At 38.6% G+C, this 17,921-nt stretch overlaps 2 protein-coding genes across 2 annotated transcripts; one reads left to right on the forward strand and one right to left on the reverse strand.

The window, feature by feature from the left end:
- On the reverse strand, positions 1 to 6,185 carry LOC110045572 (uncharacterized). Its single transcript, XM_020751174.2, has one exon. The coding sequence runs from the start codon at positions 5,093 to 5,095 to the stop codon at positions 2,261 to 2,263; it is 2,835 nt and encodes a 944-aa protein (XP_020606833.1). The 5' UTR covers positions 5,096 to 6,185; the 3' UTR covers positions 1 to 2,260.
- A 1,990-nt stretch (positions 6,186 to 8,175) lies between these two features.
- LOC110045574 (phosducin-like protein) lies at positions 8,176 to 17,256 on the forward strand. Its single transcript, XM_020751177.2, has 8 exons — positions 8,176 to 8,538; positions 10,988 to 11,113; positions 12,194 to 12,324; positions 13,520 to 13,625; positions 14,252 to 14,314; positions 14,841 to 14,891; positions 15,456 to 15,580; positions 16,528 to 17,256. Exons 1-8 carry the CDS (start codon positions 8,362 to 8,364, stop codon positions 16,622 to 16,624), a joined length of 876 nt encoding a protein of 291 aa, XP_020606836.1. The 5' UTR covers positions 8,176 to 8,361; the 3' UTR covers positions 16,625 to 17,256.
- Positions 17,257 to 17,921: the final 665 nt, after the last annotated feature.

Consider the following 17,921-nt stretch of genomic DNA (forward strand, 5'->3'; position numbering starts at 1 on the left):
TTACTTCAAAATTGTTTTAATATATAAAAAAAGTTTTTGTTTGGTAGTAATTATTCATCACAGGTTAGACAAATGTAAATTATTTACAAATTTAATTAGAGGTAATGGGTGGCTTTTTAAAACTTCCTTTTTAAGATCTTAAAACTGATTACAATCAAAACGGGAAACTAAATAAGCTTGATATCTTATCTATTCTTATAATGGTTTCCTATTGTGACCGAGTTATTGTAACTTTTCATTCATAAAAATAATTTTGAATTGCATAACAGAATTGGCACCTTAGAGTTAAAATGTAACAAAATATTAAGCAATCAAAACCTTTGCCATACATTGCAGAAGCATTTTCAGCTTTTAAACTTATTATTTACTTATGTTCACCAAGTTCTCAGGTAAAAAATTCTTTTGTTATTGAAAACTATAAGAAGGAAATGCTCCAAGAGTTCTAATCAGACTTTGTAACACTGAAATATTTTTTTAGATGAGATCAGTCGGGCAAATAAGATTTCTTGTTTCCTGCTGTGTAGCAATTTTGACTTAAAGCAAAACTTGATTTATTTAAGAAAAAATTAATACTTTTGCAAATTCCACTTGTTGAAAATAAAAGTCACAGAAAATGATTTCATTTGGATGAGGCACCTTTTTTGAGTACACAACACTATTTTTAGATCAGAAGTGATCAATTTACACTTAGCCAAAAGTGCCTTCAGATTTGTTTGTAAAAATACAAAAATAGGTTATCTTTTAAGTCATTTAAATTATAATTAAAAACACTGCAAAACCTTCTCTTGCTCACGATTTCATTGCACAAAATAAATTACACTTAATTTTGCTGTAAACCCCTAGGTGATTGAAAGTAGCAACTGTTCCATAGCATGCAAGCTTTGACCTCTCACATCATAAATAATATTGCTGTCTGGGTAAAAACAATATAAGAATATTACTGTATGCAAGAAGACTATCTATACAGTGGATAAACATTTAACTCCTGAGAAATTTGCTACATCTACACCTGCAAATGATACTGATAAAACCTTGGGAGGTTCTTAATAGTTACAGAATACATGCTGAAAGATAATTAAGTTTCTACAATTAAGGCCGGGCGACGAATGGTACAAACAGAGACTTGCCAAGATGTCAAGACCCTAGTTTAAAAATCCAAGACTGAGACTAAAACGATTTTACATGCCAAGACAAAAGAAACACAAACAAATGAGACTTCACAGCACATCAGAAAAGCTTCCTAGATTTGAGATTGGATCAAAACTTTTTGAGATCCAATATTTTTCTATGTACCATTCGCCACCCCTATAAGTAGGTCTGTTTGCTAATAAAAACATAAAACAATTCTTATGGGCTAAAACACTTTTTTTTGGCGATTTGTTGCGAATCTTCGCTTCAGTAACTCGGATAATAACTCTGTCTCAAAAATGTCTTGTATACATCAAGAGCCTCTGTTGAATGACTGCATACCAAAACAAAGCCCTCATTAAAATTAAGTAACACTAGTTGTGTTCCTATATGATAGGTACAAAGTGACCAGGACAGTCAAAGATATTAACTTCAAGAGAATAATTCGAACCAAATGGCAGTAACTTAGACTCTCTGTAAACTTTTTTGCTTCAAGATTTCAGGTTGCAATAACTTGATTTTTCGTGACCAATTTTCGGCAGCTATATTGTGATCAGGAGTGCATTTTCAATTAGGTTTCAATGCCTTGAGGAAACAAGATCATCATCATCATCATGATCGTCCGTCCTTGTTGCGCCATGGGATTTTCTGTTTGCAAAAGGCCAATCAAGTAAACTTCTAACAACTCTTTGGAGCTAGGTCAATGTGGAATTCTTTCAGCTCAGTGGAATGACAAGACTAAAAGTCCTGAAATCTCACCCTATGTGTACATATTCTAGGATTGTTATCTAGGCAGCAACCTGATTTAAATGCAGTTATACCAACAGAGAGTCTTGTGTAATTGATTTGACCCGTAAAAACTTTCCCAGAACATTTCCAATTGTGTCTTGCATCAAATATATTAAACTTTACACATGAAAAATAATTTCATGTAACTGCACAAGACTATCGAACATGGGAAAAATGCAATTAAAAAAAAAAAACAAAAATCACATTTTGCAGGGGAATTTGATAATGGAAAGCTTAATGCTATATGTATTATATTGCTTGGATTAAAAAAAAAATTGGAGTAAAAAGTGCACTAGTGTAGCAAACTTGAACTAAAATTCAGTCATGCCTACATAAGATGGGTTTACTCCCGAGGCTTCAGTTTGAGAGACCTGTCATACAAATCCTCCTCTGACAAGAAATTGTCCATTCCAGCAAACAGCTGCGCAATCTGATCATTCCATTCAAATTCATAAGAAGTTAGTTTGAATCGTCGCACATTGTCCACAATGTTAAAAAGCTGCCATCTCTTGACAAAATTCACTTTGCCGTCAGGCAGCTCATCGGCATTGCCATGGTAAACGAAAGTGACATCTTGAAGAATGAGTCCAAGATATGGGATGCATGGAGGCTCTGCTGCCGCCAAGGCATCACGGTAAGCCTTGAATGACGATGAGCTGTCAAGCAATGCCGTATACTCAGACAAGCTCTCTGGCAAGTGCTTTGGCCAGTTGAGTCTCCTGACCGCAGAACAGTCCAATGCAGACAAGATTCCAAAGAAAGAATTAAAGTCATTGAACCTTCGCAAATGCTTCATGATCTTCAGAAACTTGACGTAGACTTGCTCTCTGTCTTTCTGTTTCTCAAAGGAGAGAACATGGGTGCGGCACCAATAGGAAACCTTGTTGAAATGTTCTGTGAATATGCACAAGTTTGGTGACAATTCTTCCTTTTGCTCCTTACCCCAAGCAAGGATTTCTGGAATCTCGATGTTGTGGAAATTCTTTGCATCAATTAAAGTGAGCTGCTTTGCCAGTTCCTCAGCATGAAAATCCAAGACAGTGTATTTCTGGGATGGATCCAAAGGAGCCATGGGATGACTTATCGCTGATGAAGTACGTGAACGATAGTAGTTCTCACATTTAGGCAGCATCTTGTCCCGGAGAATCTTCCCAAGGACTATGTCGCCATTGACGAGAAGGCGATAGACTTCTTTCATTAACTGCTCCAAGATGCTCCTCTCGACTTTCCCAGTCAGTTCATCAACAACTCGCAAAAGCAAGAAGAAAGCATTTTGGCTTGCTTTCTTGCAACCCTTCTCACGAAACCTTCTCTCCCTGTAGAGAAGTTTGGTTATCAAGTCCTTGGGGGAGATGAACGTTCTGTATGTGGTAAGAAAAGCTTCGTAATAGACCAAGTCCTTCTTGGTAGAACCACTGGCATGGACAATCAGGGCATCAATGGCACCACCAATCAGTGAAGGACCATCATCTTCATTGCGATAAACAAGAAACCTAGAAACATCCAGGCAGTCCAGGGCAGGGGTGTTAACGTCCTCGTCCTCCGTCCCACTCAAACTGCTCGAGCTGCTGCTGGCGTTACTTCTCTTTCGACATCGCTCCTCTTCAAGTGGAAGTAACTTCTTTCTTTGAGAATCAGGCCGAACATTCTTATTCCAGTCAAGGGCACCATTGGATTGGAGTTGGTTTGACGGCATAACTTTCCCTGTATGTCCTTGAAGGGTTGGAAGTGAATGGGAACGTTCAGAGTCAGTGACATTTCGAAAAGCAAACATTTCCTTCTTCAGCACTGGTGAGGTGGGTGAATTGTTGGTCGCAATGCTCCTCCTAAAATTTTCTTGGTAACCATCATAGGCTGACGATGGTCGCCGTAAGATCCCATCAGAAGGTTGAGTGTAATTTCCAACAAGTTCAATGTACACTTGAAATGACTTTGTCTTCTTCTTAGGACTCGATGGTTCATGGTTCTCTACGTATCCCAGAAAATCTGCTTGGATAATAGGACAATCTGGTTCTTCAAATGATGGCATATGATCATTCTCATCGGCAGAGTAGAATGAGCCTTCCTCTATGGAACTTGCAGCGGATAGGTATGCATGACCAGTAAATTCTTCTTGTGAACTAATGGGTGATTGTGGAAGGGAGCGATAGCTTGATGTGTCACTCGCCTGGCTCAGTGACCAATCAGAGTTCTTCAAAGTAACATTACTTTGGTTATAACTTGACGTGGTTCTGTATGAATGACGTCCTCTCACTGGTGGTTCTGGTGGGCTTAATAAGCCATTAGTATGAGGAGCTGAATCAGGTTGATCAAGGATGTAGTTGTAAGAACCACGACCCGAATCACGGGAAGTTGAAGGGGAAGCCCGTGAAGAGCTGGAATCTTGAGCAGTTCCATCAATTAGACTTCCTTCACTTATTCCAGAATCTCTTCGGTTAGACGAGTGTCCGAAATCGGAACTTTCCTCGCCGACTTGAATGCTTTCACTGCTCCCCTCGAACATGAAAATAGAATTTCTGATTTCGTCGTTCACTTGACGTTTCCTCAGCCGAGGTATTGCCAAATCAACTAATTCCTTCACGCTCGCATCGAGTTCTTTGACAAATTCGACGCCTTCTTCGAGATTTCCTTTCACATTGCCTCGAACTAAGAGCTGGTCGGTCCAGCGAACGAGTTCTGCAACACGCTTATGAATTGTCATTCTGTGCGGCATCAAATCCCGATTGCTGCTGTGAAGCCGTAGGCAAGTATCTAGCATATTATCGATATTGATGACTGATTCCAACACTATGGAAGTGTTATCGGGAATTTTAGCCATGACAATGTCCATGTTGGTTTTGAATTTGTCCACGACGAGGATGAAATATTGCACAGCGCTTCGCAGTTCTTTGTGGTACTGTTGAAAAGCTTCTAAGTCTCGTGTTTGGTTGGGCGATTTAACGACCGGCTTCGCCACATTCTGTTGATCATCCGCCATTTCGTTCGCGACACGATTATCCCGTTCTTCGGTGCTTCGTTTTCTTCCTTGATTGAAGGAAGGCCTCCGCAAAATTTTAAGGAATTTCGGCTTTCGATTAACAGCCTGAGAAGGAGACGAATCGTCCACAACATTTGATTTCGTCTCCCGTAAACTCATGATTCGCTTAATCGGAGATGCCATAGTTTGTATATGCTGCATTTGAGTTATCAATTCAGCACTCGCCAATTTACATGTACAAAAATCAACATTGCATTCAATTGGATCGCTGCTTAAACTTCTGGTCACTATGTCACCAACAGTTGAGTTTCACAAAGAACCTTGAAAGAGGATGAAATTCACACCACGTTGGCACCTTGAAAGATGTCCATACATCGATGGCATTCCAATCCGACTGGCTTAACACGCTAATGAAGAAATCGCGCTCCGCTAGACTAGTTACGGCTACACGCAATTCTTCGATGGTAGTGTAAAGTTGAGAAGATCTGAAGAGAGACTTTTACAGATGCTGCCCGTAAACAAAGACACTGGCTTCGTGATTTCAATCGCTCAAAGAATTCGTCCGCCGCTTAATTGGGCTAGAGTTCCAGGGTCGAATTTCACAAAATACTTGGATATTGGTTCTTGGTGATTGCTGTCACGTCGTTTTCATTCATGGACAAATGAGTTCCCAAGTCATCAATTAGTTGATAAGAATCTAAGACGTGTGGCAGTTTCTAAAACGGCATCTGTCCACTCCAGAATGTAAGCAGTGCTTGCACGCGCTCTCTCGCGTCTTGTTTGTAAATACTAAAGAAGGAAAGAAGTTCAAAAAGTTGCTCCTTCCAGTCAAACAACACCTTTTCGTTCGCAGGAAATGTGCAGCACATGGACCGCTGACCTTTGAAATTAGTTCATTTCTTCAGCGTATGATTGGTCGAGTCTGATAGCAATCACTCAAGGGCTTTGTCTAATCCGGTCAATGAATGCATATCACACATTTCTATAGTGATCGAGAAAACTTAATTATTTTTCTATGTACAATTGTGTCCTTGGTCTCAATTTATATCTTCTAGAAGGACTAGATTTCATTGGTGCAGACAGGCGGATGACTGTATCGACTTTCCCCTGGCGACTCTACGCAAAAATTCCACGGATATGACGTGTAAACCAAACCCCTGTAATTTTACGTCAGCCCGTCTATTCAGTATCTATTGCTCCCAAAAGTCCATTATAAAGGTCAACGCGCGAAGATTTCAGTGTAAAACAGATCTGCACTCGGATCAGGAACTTTCTTAACGTGGATGAAGAAAACGTCAATCAGGGCAAAATGATTCAAATATAAAGACGATATTATTTGACGAGAGGGAAGAAGGCTTCGATATTTTGCGGTTTGTTTCATCAAGAGCGCTTTATTTGGTAGTGGTCATCTGTTAAAAAGTTTCCCAGCATTGGGAGGGGAGAGATCAGCCTTCTGCAATAACAAATGTTTGACCCAGACACGAAAAACTTTTTTGCAGTTCAGGGATGGTGGACAAAATTAGAAATTACGGTCATTGCTATCTCACAAGCTCCGTAGTACACAAACAAGTTAGGTCTTGATTAAAGTGGTTTACACAAGGTTCGTCATATGATCGTGTTTCGTGTACGATTAATCAATAGTTTTGGAACTAATAATATCAGATTAATGTTCATCTCTTGTGGTTTTCGTTGCCAACCGAAACACGGAATCTAATTCCGCATAAAAACTCGAAGAGTCATCAAGTTTGGAAAACAAAACGCCCGTCGAAAAGAAAACCCTTTAATTTTCACGCGAACGTGAAAAAAATCAACCAAAGTCACGCTAAAATTAGATTTTGATCACTTTTTAACGAAAACCTGACCGTTTATTATCCTGTATACGATTTCTGGACATTTTGAAGCAAAAGTCATGCAATATCCTAACTTATTATCACATCGCGTGGGTGTCCATAATTGGAAATACCGGTGCAAATACCGGAAGTCGTTGGTCAAAGTGTGTTTGACGAGCTCTTTTGTATGTCACCGATCACTAGTTCGAATTCCGACCTTGTAAGGAAGCCATAACAGTACTTGGCGGTTTACATGTCAATCTTTCATTGCTAATGGTTAGCAAACATGATAAAGGAAGACTTAATGTATGCGCTTTAACGAACAACGTCCACTTTTCCCTTACCCCTTCGAACAAGAAATGCACAGTTTATTGACTTCCCACCAGGGAGTCTTGAACATAAAGAAATATATATTTATTTAGATATGACTTCTATATAATACATATATAAAAAGATACACACCCGAAACTGTTTCTTTGATACGTTTAATTAAAATTCAAAAATCCGATTTCTGTTTTCTTGCGGAGTTACGGAGTTGTCAGTAAGTGAAACTGTTTTAAATCGAACCGGCAACTTGGAAAGTCGCTTCGAGTTTTTCGATCTACTTTTTTTCTGTGGCTCATAAAAGCAATCGCTTTTTTTTTTTTAAAGCAGTCGCTGCTGTTGTCGTCGTTTCTTGTTTTCAATAATAACTCAATAGACCTAAATTTGCAGGCTATGAAAGCAGCCGAAACAGACATAAAAAGCCAGTTCAGTGTCGCGCAGAACCCAGTTAGGTTTTCCCACGAGGAAAAAAGTGAATTAAGTCTATCCGGTGACAGCCATTTTAAATTTCTCTGCATTGTTTAAAATGCCGAGGAACGTAACCGAAGCAGACATTCTAAAATAGCAACAAAATATGGATGTTCTAAGAATATCCCAGACCAATTTTTCTTTCTCATGCATAATGCCTAACCCATGCGCTCGTAGCCTACGCTATTCACGGGACCGGTCAGCTACCCAACGGAAGTCCTTGTACACCGGAAGATGCTGCGTTTATCGCGGGAACGTGTTTGTTGCACGTGGGAGCAAAGATTCTGCCCAGCCCAATTTTGTTGCTGTTGTTTCAAGCTCTGTTCATATTTATCACTTCTTTATTTCTTCAGGTTTTTTTTTTTCTAAACCGCAACCCAATTTATTGGCTCTAGGATATTCCAGATCAATCGGCACTAAGGCAACTGATCAACATCAAGAGCTCTGGTAAAATCTGTCATGCAAAGTTCAATATATGCTTGGTATATTACTTCAGAAAAGAAAACGTTGCAGGAGGCAAATAGCGAGGGTATAAAAAAAATAGCCAAGTACTCCAGTGGTGGGGCTGACTATAACAAGTTGCCCGGAAGCCTTTCATATTAGGAGGACTTGAAGGAATTTAGGGTTTTATGATATCGATTCACAAGTTCTGTATGTTTTTGTGTCATTTGAAGAATCCTTTTTTTTTTTTTGCGGGGGAGACCCCCAGCCAGCCCATCCTTCACTACATGACTGTTACACCCACAACTATCTTCTAAGCGGTACTTACCGCTGATCAAGAAAAACGATGACTCAGTTTTTCCTTTCCAGACAGTTCGAACAAAAATCTCGACATTCGTAAAAAAAATGACGACTTTAGACGATAAACTACTTGGATTGAAGACCCAAAACTATGTATCAAGCTCCGAGAGTGAAGGAGAAGACGACGACGAGAAGAGTTCAGGCGGAGAGGATAGCAGAGACGATAAAATTGATCTTGGCGATATAGCAGCACCACCAGATTTTCGCTTGGAAGTTCCGAAGGTGAGCATTCGATTGGCAGAATTTTGAAATATGCTTATTTTCTGCTTCTTGATTGTCATAAGACCTAAGCCAACAGAATTATGTATTTGCTTACCCATACATTTCTCCCTTCTTTTGCTGTTAGCTAATAAAAGAATCTGGGGGGCCGCTATACTGAAATCACGACTACTTTTGTCATGGTTTCATCTGACAAGAAGTTCACACGATTGCATAAAAAAGAGAAAATAACTTCAAACTGCCATGAAACCAATCTATCCGAGGTTATGCTAAAAATACTTATTTTCTGTTGTCACCCAAAACATTCCAGAAAAATATTCATGATCAGGGAAGTATCTAAGAAAAAACTAAACTGGATATAGGTTGACGAACAAGCATAGCCGGCTTGTCTGGCCAGCTGTGTACCTTGAAGTCTTTGATTTCTAGTGATACTTCAGCTGTTGATGAGCTTGACTTGTAGCCAGCTAGCTCTTACATTTCTGTCTAATGCTTGCTGTACCCAAGTAGTAAACATCGTTGCTCCTCAGTTGTGAAGGACCCAGCCCTATGAGGGGTAATGGTATTTAGGAAATAGAAAACATGTGACATGTTTCTAACGAGTTTTAGTATAAATTATCTCGTGTTCTGTCACAAATGCCATTCTCTAATTGGCTATGCTACTCACTATCTATTTGGTGATAGATAGTGAGGAGCGTAACTGTGTGACCTTGTTAACAAAATGATGGCCGTTTCTTGGCATCTTCGAATTGTCTGTGAAGAGGATTTAGATAAAGTTTTGAACGACTAGTAGATTTATACTGAAACAATAAGATGATTCGCTCTTTATTTCTATTGCGTGATAGTTGACTCAGGCTGTGCCCTCGTCAACTATCACACAAGAGAAATCTCAAGCTCATAATCTAATTTTTTAATAGAAACACAAGTGAAAGTTTGGGAGAACGAGAAATGCTGTGGGAACTTGAACTGTAGATGAGTATTTCCACAGCTTTTTCCGAGTTCTCCCAAACTTTCATGAGTGTTCCTATAACTCAATAGAAACACGGACAACATGTCGTCTATTTCTTTTAGAAAATTCCACAACCAAAGCAAAGAAAACTACTCATTTACTTTGATCATCAAAATGCAAATTCTCTTTTCTTGTGCCATTATTACGTCAACAGCTCGTGCTAGTTCTGTGTTTCTATCGAGTTTTAGTAGAATACTGTAGTATACTAATGCAAATGCTGTAATCTGATTGGATGAGCCATTGCACACTATCAGCTATTAGTGTGCAGTGGCTTGGTGTGGTCCACAAAATTGCAATGTTTCCTCGTTTCTCTGAGAAGTGTTAAAAGAACATTTTAGAAACAAACAAATAAACAAAATTCCTGAGAAAACTAAAAGGACGGCATTTACGGTTTCTTGGATTAAAAAAGCTCGAAATTTTTTAAAGAAACTGATAAGCGTGCTTACACAACTACAACTGTCAAATTGACAATTAAATCAGTCCGCATGAATTCTCTAAAGCGTAAAGTTTAATACTAAGATCAGAAATAATTGGAATCGTCATTTGAAGGAAATTTCAGTCAGAATTCTACTAAAACAATTAGATTACGAGCTCGAGATTTCTATGAGGGGATAGTTGATGAGGTCAAAGGCCGAATCAACTATCGCCTCATAGAAATCTCGAGCTCATAATCTAATTGTTTAATAGAAACACGATTTTAAACCAATCAGCACATGTATTTACATGGGGTTATTTTTTAAATAGTAATAATAGTGACAATTTATTTAAAGTCATGACACAGGGTGTAGTTGCCCATTCTTCCAAGCCAGTGGGTTCATGAAAAAAAAGAGAAATACAAAAAAATACCAAAACAAAAAAATCAAAAAGCGTGTGGAGGGACATCTATTGGAAGCTTATTTTGGTTAGGGTGGTAGAACACTGAGACCTTTATTAAGCCAAATCACTTCCTTTTGTGACCTCATTAACAGAAAGATGCCTTGGTATTGCATTCTGTTTTCAACACTGAAGTAAAATAAAATAATGTTACTTTGTTCAATTTCTTTTATGATGAACTGAAACACTGAAATCCTTATCACTGATGTAAGTCTAGAATGAACTAACTTCTCATCCGGGAAAGAATAAAAATTACTTCAAGTCACATTATACTACAGATTCAACACATAGGTAGCAGCCTTATGGGCTACTAGGGTCAAAAGCATGGTTAACCTTTACTTTAAAACAATAAAGTAAGCATTTTGGGAACCCAAAAAATCCATATCAGGTGCTCAGAACTAGACTTGGAGCAGTCTCTGTTTTGTTCAAAAATTCCTCTATAGAGACTTCTAGCAGTCTACATGTAGCTCGGTATGGGAGAAGATGTTTGCTCATTTGGGCAGCCTGTATGAGTAACTGGCACCATTTTGGGTATCAGTGAATTAAAGAACATGGGTTTTGGCTTGTTTTCAGACGGGACCTAAAGGTGTTATTCAAGATTATCGTCGTTATAAGCAGCTTGAGACAGAGCAACGCAAAGAGAAAGAAAAAGAGATGAGATCTTTAGCACAGAAGTTTTCTGTTTCCTGTCAAAGTAGTGTAAGTCAATCTTGCTGAAGAAAAAGTATATTAACTGCTAACCACCTAAAATTTGTTATTTTAGCGTGCGTTTGGGATTGTAACTTATGGTAAACCTACGTCTCTTTGTTTTCTCAACTTTGAGGTCGCTTTAATGCTGTAATTTTAAATTGTGTACAAGCTGCAAATGGGGTGGGGTGGTTGCAGGATATGAACCTGTTGCCAGACATCAGGGAAAAAAGGAGTAGAAAGGATACGGGAAACAGGAGAAGAAAATGGTGGGAAGCAGGATCTCTGATATGGCAAGTACAGGGAAAGTTAAATGCATTTTTGTCAGGTGTTAGTGAATTATTGTACTTAAACCCATTTACCCAGAGAGAAGAAGATTATAGGATATGAGAAGCAGAAGGAACTTGTGAACCCTAGCTGCACTCTATATTGTTCCTCAAGACTGGTTCATGGAGGCACAGTAACCTCATGGTCAGAATGTTTGACTTTGGATTGTGCGGTCAGGGTTCAAGCCCTTGCTATGGACATTGTGTTGTGTTCTTGGGCGAGACACTTTGCTCTCACAGTGCCTCTACTAAGGTGTATAAATGGGAACCGGTGACTTTAATATAATGGATAAGCATCTTATCCAGGGGGGAACGGAAGTACTCCTAGTTGCCTTAAGCTGCATAGAATCTGGAGATAAGCGCAAGCCTCATGGGCCACCCTGCTCAGATGCAGACTTTGCCTACCTTTGACCCTCATCATTTCCATGCTATCAATGTTGTGGTTCAATTTTAGCCTTGGTACAACAACATGTTCTTTTGTTCTTGTTTATAATAATATATAATTATATAATAATTTTATTATATGAAATTGCACCAAAGGTAATATTGAACCATAACATCAATCTCTTGTCTTCGCTGTAGTTTGACTTCAATATATTTAACTTAGTTTCTGATTCCAGATCCTTGTAACACTGCTTCCAACCCCCACTTCATCTCTGTTAGCTTCAATTTCTTCCTAAAAGCTAAGCACTGATTCAAACTGCCTGTCTTTCAGAAATGTGGAATGTAATTCATGTATGTTTAATCCTCTTTTACTCATGAATAGCTTGATGATGAGAGAGAAAAAAAACTCCTTAAGGAACTAGAGCTTGACACCGATGAATTTATTCAACAATATCACTTACAAAGATTGCTGCAGCTGAAAGAAGAACAAGAACAGAGGCTTCACTTTAACAGGTGTGTGACCCTTTCTGTTAGCTGCATATTCAGATGTTTGTGACAGGCAGGGTGCAGTGACCCATCAGGCTGGGACTTACCTCCAGTTTCTGTAGCATGAAGTGACCAGGAGTATTTCTGCTCCCCCTTGGATGGGATGCTAATCGATCAGAACTTGATTTAACTCATCAACAATAGATGAGCTTGAGGAATGGTGCCTAGAAGATGGCACCTAGAGCAATCTGAACTGAGCACATAGGGTCTCCATGACAACCCTGTGAGTGGACACCACCAGGGTACTGTCACACTGATAAGCAGTGAATACTTACCCTATACTTACCATGAGAAGAAAATAAAGGAGGGATGGGTAGGCTGGGAAAAAGTCAACCAGCACAAAGCCAACATGACGAAAACACGTGCAATAAGTACACCTGAAGCCCAACCATAAAATACTGGCAGCCCTGCGTAATATCTGAAACCTCCCCCGCACAATCCTGCCATGAGAAGCTGCTGGCCAGCAACATTGTTTTGAATTTAACTTTGCCTAAATTACATTTAGCCACATGAAAAAAACTTGAATTCCAGCTTGCCCTTGGGACAAGAAGCTCTCAAATTCTGCTTGCCCTGAGCAAGTCTTAATTTACTCTTTTAATCCTTTAGATGGCAGAAGACTTGCCTGATTCCCTGCCCATTGGACAAGTGGAAATGAAAAACTACTTGTCCAGAAGGAAAATCTACTTCCCCAGGATGACTAGACAGCACTTGTTTTGAGCGCTTCCATTGTAGGGTTACCCTCTAGCATTAAACTCACTGGTACTTGTTTATGCACTTGGGGGGAGAGAGTTACTGCGAGAGTAAAGTGTCTTGCCCTAGAGCACAACACAATGTCCCTAGCCAGTGCTCGGACCCGGACCACTCGATCCAAAGTTGAGTGCACTAACCATGAGGCCACCATGCCGCCCAGGGGGCAGTAGAGATATTCCTATTCATGCTATCGAAACTGGTGATAACCATCAGTCTGATGAGCCACCAGATGCATGCATACACAATCATTATTATTAATAACCTTTTTCGGCAAGTACATACTCAGGTATTTACCTTTTTGTCCACAATCTCAAACTGTCCTATTATTCTTCTGATTGCCATGATTCTTTATTTAATGTTAGTTCTGAGCATCAAGGTGTTCTATCAAGACAATATGCTTCTTTTACTTCAGACCCAAATTTGGAAAAGTAATCACACTACTGGACAAACATCAGTTCCTTGATGCTATAGATAAAGAAAATCCAAGCGTGATAGTGGTGGTTCATCTTTATAGTGAGGTAATGCAGTGCACAAAATCCATTCTTTAGTTTCGTAGTTGAAATGTCAGTGGGAAAACAAAGAAAAAACTAGAAATCTCCGAACAGATGGATTAGTCTGTATTTGCACCATATGGAAAGGGTTTGTAATGAGCAAAGTCATTGTATAATGCAAGTGGTGGGAAACAAGAACGTTATTTTATGAGGTATATGCATGATTTAATGGCTTGTGCATCTTGAAAAGTTTAGCCTAAATTTTTTAAGTTTGTCATTTGTAATCTTTGTCAATCTTCTCCATCCTTGATCATCTTTGTTCGTTTATGGCTTATTAGATAAGTATCTCTTAAGGTATTCCCCTTAAGTGCTTATCTATTGTTCATTAGTAGACTATTATTTTCAGGTTTCCTTTAATTTAAAGGTAATTTTGCACATGGCAGAAATAACTCAAAATGCTGTGACAGAGCTGCTTTAATTATCCATAATTTTAGGCAAACTGTTGAATTTGTGGTACTTAGTACACGCCTGTGTGGGGCTTAAGCCAAAAGTCGTTTATGAAGTCCAGTCAATTTGAACATTTGAACTTGTTATCTAAGAGCTTTCATTGTAACTCTCAATACTCCTAATTGTTATTTTACTTGCATGCATAGGACCTTCAAAGCTGCAGGGCAATGAATGGCTGTCTCCAATGTTTAGCTCAACAATACTCTCTGGTAGGTAAATACTGAAATCATTACTGGGCAATATCCCTTCATAGTAGTAATCTTCCTTTGAGTGGCGATTCCCTCGTCATTTGGCAGATCTCACTTGAAATGGGCAATGTCTAATATGGGGACTTCACCCTTAGAGGAATCCCCTTCCATAGACTGATAATTTAGAACCTCCTAGAAATGGGGGAATCCCCTTCCATACATGTGTACAGGAAATCACAATGTTTGGGAATCTCTTTCTGAAGTAGACAATCCATTTCAAGGAGAAGAAGACTGAAGACACCTGGGAATATTACAAGTCATTCTTGACTTGGCTTTGGTCTAAGAGTCTCTCAATTTTAAACTTGAAATCTTCAGTTGGAAATCTCAAATTAACATTTTTGATTTATTTAATTTGTCGCATTACAAACCAGGGGCAAACCTGGAGTGTGACAGAGAGGATGTGTAACCACTTTGGACTCCAGTGCCTGGAGTCAAATTGTTGCTCATCAATGATGAGCTCTACTCTTTTGTTTTGTTTTAATTCTAGGTTAAATTCTGCAAGATTATTGCTCGAGATACAGGAATCAGCAGACATTTTGTAAGTCTAAGTATTTGTTTGAAAGAATTTCCTCTGCTTGTTGTGGTTTTCTGGGAATTTTCCTCATGTTATGAGAACTCTGGGATCACACCATCATAAAGCCCCATTATTGTAAATGAATTATGTAGAAAATGTATGGGATGTGAGGAGGCTTCAGAGTCAGTGCGCTCGACGCCAGATTGAGTGGTCTTGGGTTTAAACCCTGGCCACGGACATTGTGTTGTGTTCTTGGGCAAGACACTTTACTCTCACAGTGCCTCTCTCCACCCAGGTTTATGAATGGGTACTGGAAAATTTAATGCTGGGGCTAACCCCGCAATGGACCAGCATCCCATCCAGGGGGAAGAAGAAATTCTTCTAGTGGCTTCATGCTACAGAAACTGTAATGTAGATAAGCGCTAACGTGATGGGCTACTTGTCTTTTATGCAGACTGTACCTTTTATACCAGGTCCTATAGAGAAAAACTCTGGCGATGATGTTTGCAGGGGTGTACTAGATTCTTGTATTTTAAGTAATTGTCAAATGTTCTTTCCTTACCTTTCTTTGATCTTATTTTTATACAGACTTCAGAAGGCCTTCCAGCATTACTTGTTTACAAAAGTGGACAAATCATTGGAAATTTTGTCAAGCTAGAAGACACCTTTGGACAAGACTTCTTTGCTGTAGATGTAGAAAGCTTCTTAATTGAGTGAGTGCTTTTGATGATAATTTGAGAGTTTTATTTGTTTTAACTATTTCACTCTAAAGTAATAGTCAACTCTTCTTCTTTTTTTGTGGTCAACTCTTCTCTGAATATTAGCTGTACAATCTTGAAATTTTAGTTTTGCATTCCACTGCAAAATTCATGAATGATCCAACAATAGAAGGATAGGTTCAATATAGTGGTATTCTTGGATTGTACTGTCGTGCAATAAAAAAAACAATTCGAAAACTATTCAGTGTATAAAGTCAAGAAATTATGATGTCATAGGAGATAAATAAAGAAGACCCTTTTCCCCATTTTTAGGTTCGTGTACGTTTTTCCAAACTTCAAATATTCGTTGAAATATTTTGCACAAATTTACAGAGCCCAGTATCAAGCTGCCATGTTGGTGTACCTCCACCAACATGTTGGCCGGAAAATAGTGAGTGTATTAAACATCTGGAACTTACTTTGGCTATATAGGTGACTGATTATCTGAACTGATCAAGTAAACATTTTAAATAAGCACTTTTCCTGATACTTTTAGTTCTAAAAAGGCTAAAAATCACAAGATAAGTATATATTTTTCAACAAAATAATGTGTTCATAGCTTTATGTCACACACTGCCATAACTCTGAAATTCAAAATGTGCCTCTTTTCAAACGAAGCAAGCTATTGAGCTGAAAAGTTGTTAACAGATTTAAATTTTCCCCCTCTTATGCCTGATGAGGATAATAACTTTGGTGGCTCTTTAGTTTTGGATTTTAGAAAATGATGACATCATGTGCACCCAACTTTCAGATTTTATAGGGATTAAAAATCTCTTTGTTCAAGTGCTTTGTGTAGGAATTCTTCTTTACAAGTCTGCTGTCTTAACATGGTTTGAACTCATAAAAAACATCACTCTAGTTCTTTAAAATAGTGGTTTCTTGTTTTTTTTTCTTTTCTTCAGGAATGACATTTTGACAGAGGAGTTAGAATGCCAGTTAACTACAAGTGTGACATCTAAAAAGGAAGATAATAGTGATAGTGACTTGGATCTAGATTAATTTGCTTACCTGCTATATACAGTGACAGGTGGAAGAATTTTGTTTGTCAGTCAAAGTTCTTCCTTACTAAGCAGTCAGTAAGGGTGCTGCTTACATGTACCATTTGTCAAAATAAACCACTTGGGATGACGGTTGAATAATGGTAAAGGTTTTTTTCCAAAATCAGCAAACCAACTGACTGAGATGACATTTACTATTTACGATTTGATATCTGGTGATTGTTTTCGGCTGATGAGAGACTGGAAACTGAAAACGTAGCAAATGATAAAGAAATTTCCTCTGTTCTGTTCCAAATGGAAAAAGACACATGTACAACATGTACCTCAGATCTGGAGATAGTCTATAATTTGCGAACAGATTTTCCAGAAAATTACCATTCCATTTGACTTTCAACTGAAATTTTTGGATTTTTGGCTAAATGATAAGCACCCTAAATTCTTCTCAACTCTCCCCTCATTGTGAGAAGACAGAACTTGATCATGTCTGTGGATTAAAAAGATGGTTAAACCAACTTGCATCCCTTCCTATGCATCGCAATGGGATGAGAGATTCTTGTTTCATTTTAATCAGTTTGTTATTTGTTGAAGCTGGTATTTTACTATAAACATTGTTTAATAAAGGAATGCACAGGAGCCTACATGTAATGGTTTACATCAACACACCTGGAAGGGGGCAGACTCCCATGTAAAATGGATGGGGGTGCTTGTCATACTTCTTAGGGGTTAAAAAGAGCAGTTTTTGGTGTTCAGCCTCAAAAAGTCCACAGCAGGAGCTTTCACTGTACCTTTTAGGGTATTGAGCCAAAAATAAATATGACAGGAGATATTTGATAATCAACTTTATGAGTAGAAGGTATTCAAAGCAATTGTCTTTATCACTCTTAAAAATTGTGAAAGTGTTAGTTTTAGTTTTAGAATTGGGTACCTCCTTGGGGTGAAAATTTTCAATCCATGCCCACAAAACAGTATCTTGATACTTCTTAGAGGTTCTTTTCAAAATTTTTGATGAGCATTCCAATCCTTTTGATATGAGACCGCCCCCCCCCGCCCCCCCCTTGGGTCTACATGATGCAGGCTCTATGTCCAGAGGCCCACATTCAAGTTCCTCCTGTGACTTTTACACTTTCATGGCATCTCTCTTTACCCAGGGGAGGAAATGGACTTTTACTTGGTCTAGGACTTCTGCCCGAAGTATTATTTTATTGAAAAACCTCAAAATTATAATTTATTAAGATAAATTGAATATTGAGGTGCTCTCTGTGGATTGAAATGTACCTAAAATATTCTAAATATTGTCA

Source organism: Orbicella faveolata, unplaced genomic scaffold, assembly GCF_042242905.1.
Source record: "Orbicella faveolata isolate gen_17 unplaced genomic scaffold, um_ofav_v1 contig_4, whole genome shotgun sequence".
Taxonomy (NCBI): domain Eukaryota; kingdom Metazoa; phylum Cnidaria; class Anthozoa; order Scleractinia; family Merulinidae; genus Orbicella; species Orbicella faveolata.

Bases quoted from the DNA above. Each gene is read 5' to 3' on its own strand.
- LOC110045572 (XM_020751174.2), bottom strand. From the start codon at position 5,095: ATGCAGCATATACAAACTATGGCATCTCCGATTAAGCGAATCATGAGT.
- LOC110045574 (XM_020751177.2), top strand. From the start codon at position 8,362: ATGACGACTTTAGACGATAAACTACTTGGATTGAAGACCCAAAACTAT. The intron at 14,892-15,455 runs GTAAGTCTAAGT...ATTTTTATACAG, and splicing joins CAGGAATCAGCAGACATTTT to ACTTCAGAAGGCCTTCCAGC. The intron at 15,581-16,527 runs GTGAGTGCTTTT...TCTTTTCTTCAG, and splicing joins GTAGAAAGCTTCTTAATTGA to GAATGACATTTTGACAGAGG.